This window comes from Saprolegnia parasitica, assembly GCF_000151545.1.
Source record: "Saprolegnia parasitica CBS 223.65 unplaced genomic scaffold supercont2.870, whole genome shotgun sequence".
Taxonomy (NCBI): Eukaryota; Oomycota; class Saprolegniomycetes; order Saprolegniales; family Saprolegniaceae; genus Saprolegnia; species Saprolegnia parasitica.
The window spans coordinates 1-2,996 of record NW_012157264.1 but is presented as its reverse complement, the minus strand read 5'-3'; the positions used below and the strand labels follow the sequence as shown (position 1 = coordinate 2,996).

Below are 2,996 nucleotides of genomic sequence, written 5' to 3'. Positions count from 1 at the left end.
TTGACACCAAGCTGGACAAACGACGTACTACTTGTGCCATTTTCCCATCAAAAATACATTCCGAATAAACTCTCCTCCGGGGTCATATGAACTTGCTCTATCCCCTGACCCTCGAGTGTGCGAGATTTGTTCTCGTTTGTGGCGAGATAGGGTGCTGGACAATGAAGCAGTGGCCCTCCGTAAGGCGACGGGTGGCGCCTCTGGTTCTGCAGGAATTCCTCCCACGAAGAGACGCGACGGCAGATCGTTGGTTGCGGCTGTAGAGGAATTCAATTGAAGCGTCGTATTTTGCGCAAAGCAGCGCAGACCTCGCCAGAATGATGCAAACTTGGCGACGACGTTGTTGGCCACATCCTATTGCCCTTGGCAATGCGATACCTCGGTCTTGAGCTCCGACGGCTTCAACGCGAGCGAAGGCAAGTGGCGCTTGATATGTGAGACGCACGCAATATTGTCTGCGTACCGGTCGACCAAGCGCGAGCGATTGGAGACCTCAACGGGAGTCTGGCTCTGTTGTGGGCGCGTACAGTAGGAAGCTCACGACCTGCCAAATGTGGCCCATAAGTCCAAGATGGTCCATTTCATCATCCGAATACGTTGGTCAACGATAGAACAGTGTCGATCGAGCAGGTCAGGATCGCACTTTGGATCGAACCGGTGGGCCAACATGGGCGGTGCCACGCCCTCAAAGTGCTCGACGTCCACGTGTTCTGCGCGGCCACCAAAGAGAGGCAAGCGTAGCCTCAACATGGACGGTGACTGCCATAAGTGCATCCGGCAGCGGAAGCGCGCCGCAGCAGCCACAGCGATCAACGATGTGAACGCGACGACGCCAGCAACCGAGAAACGACGCTGCGCCGGCTTCGGAACCAAGCTGCCCAAGAACGCCGACTGGCATCGTCTCCGAGGCCGCTTCAATGTCATCGACGGCGCACCACAAGTGCTGCGGCATCAACCTCGACGCCGGCGCACGCTGCATGTGGTGCAAGGGACACGTACACAACGTGGGGCGCGGCAGGCGGGTGTTGTCCAGGACAACGGCGCAGACCCAGAGCTGGCAACGACCAACGCGTCGTTTGGGCTCGACACTCGCCGACTGACTACCATCCCGGGCGACGCTGATGGCATTGCAACCCGCGATATTGTATTTGAACGCCAAGCAAAAGGAGGCGGTCGTCCTCGGCGAGTTTGCAGGTCTTTACGAAAGCCCACCCGGTAAAGACGACGCAGCGCGCGACGGACTTTCTCATGGCCGTCATGCTCGAAGAGCACTACGCTGGTGGGTTCATGTGGTCGATTAACCCCGCGTCGGCGTACATGTACAACCCAGGCTGGACCGCCGGGACGTTTACCAAAGACACTCGTTCTCGACGATTGACTCTCGCCCACCAATGCCTTTTTGCAAAAGTCATTGCGGTGCCCCACCTCCGGTCGTTCCCGTGCTTTCCAAACGCAGCGTAAAATCGTCGTTTTGTTCCTTCTGTTTCACGTGCTTTGGCTGCGCGCTTTCTCGAGCTGGACAAGGTCGAGCACTTCGCGCGCATGGCCGGACGACGTGAGCCACTCCTTGAACTTGGCCTGGATCGCCTGCTCCAACGCGCGCTTGCCAGCACTCTCGAGGTCGTCTTCGGCGAGGAGAAGGCGGAGACTCTCGACGTTGGCGTGGAGCTGCTGCACGACAGCCTCGAACGGCGGCGGCAGCGTCAATAATGGCGCCTACGATCCGTTGAGAGGCAGCGCGTTGCATCGGGCGTCGACCTTGCTGACTGCTGGCGCGGACAGTTCCATCTTGACGGGAATGCACACGTCGAGAAACTGACTTGGCGACTGGAGCACGATCGCGTCCTTCTCGGTCGCGTCTTCTACACGTGCGTGAGGCGACACGGCTTCTGCGTACTCTGTCGTACCCGGTGACGCGAGGTTGAGAAGCTTGTCCCACATGCCGGCGGTGTGCGGCGCGAAAGCAAACTCACTCGTACTCAAGTGGTGCTCGAGCATCGGGTAGGTGCAGTTGTACGGGCCAACAACGAGGCCGCGGTTGTCGCCCGAGAAGAGGCCCCGTCGGGGTGTATAGACGTTGAAGACCGAATCCAAGCAGTTGCTACACAGTTGTGACGTCTCCGTATATCCCAGCTAAGCTCCGTACTGGACGCGAAGCAGTGCGGCGACACCCGTGACCTTGACGCTCTCGCAGCGGTCGATCGAGAGCACGCCGTTGTTGGGGACGAGCACAATCTTGCAGTTGGCACACGCAACGATCGACACGTGCGTAGAAATATCGTCAAGAAAGCCGCAGCGACAACCTGTCCACATACAAGAAGACACGATGGAAAAGGATATCGCACGGGGCCCAAAATGTAAATGAACGCGTCGTGGCAGGCGAAGATCGTGACGTCCGAGCGCGGCGTCATCTCGTCGGCGCGCTTGATGACGGTCGACTTGGCGATGTTGCTCAGCACGAGCGGTCTGTCCGTAAACACATGTATCTCGTCATGATGCAGATAATAGGAAGAGGCGGTACCGCTGGAGGTGGATCGCGCCTTCCGAGTCGTCCATGTCGCCGCCGTCATGCAGGTCAAAGGACCCGTGGAGCTGAAAGTGCATCGACGGCGTCAATGCAAATCCAATGGGCGGGTACAAAGCGTCGTTGAGCGTGAGGTATTTCTTGAGCCACTTGGCGAGCTTGCTTGTGTACTGGGCGCCGTGGACCCATTTCGGGTAAATGGTGCTCAGGTAGTACTGCTGCTGCACGAACGAGTCGCCGCCCGCGAGCAAGAAGCCGACGACGTCGAGCTGCTCGGGGCGCAGAAGAATATCAGCAAACACGTTGCCGTCGCGCTGGACGTCGAACAAGAGCACAATGAGCGTGTCGAGGTGGTCCCGGATAAAATGGAGGTACTGCATTTCCGACTCGGACCGGTCCTTGAGCCCGATCGTGTGCGGCGACGCAGGGCCTGGCGAGTTGGGCGTACTCGGCGGCGGTGTGCCTTCGTCGC

General features: G+C 58.7%; 2 protein-coding genes across 2 annotated transcripts; one reads left to right on the top strand and one right to left on the bottom strand.

Moving 5' to 3' along the window:
• Positions 1 to 1,194: 1,194 nt before the first annotated feature.
• SPRG_17945 (hypothetical protein) lies at positions 1,195 to 1,461 on the top strand (the record flags this gene model as incomplete). Its single annotated transcript, XM_012357359.1, has 1 exon — positions 1,195 to 1,461. A coding segment is annotated over one exon (267 nt), but the record flags the coding sequence as incomplete, so codon positions are not given.
• SPRG_17944 (hypothetical protein) lies at positions 1,454 to 2,904 on the bottom strand (the record flags this gene model as incomplete). The annotated part of the gene is made up of 6 exons (XM_012357358.1): positions 1,454 to 1,716; positions 1,759 to 1,862; positions 1,908 to 2,101; positions 2,147 to 2,235; positions 2,346 to 2,466; positions 2,522 to 2,904. The coding sequence occupies 6 exons, from the start codon at positions 2,902 to 2,904 to the stop codon at positions 1,486 to 1,488; spliced, it is 1,122 nt and encodes a 373-aa protein (XP_012212748.1). The 3' UTR covers positions 1,454 to 1,485.
• Positions 2,905 to 2,996: the final 92 nt, after the last annotated feature.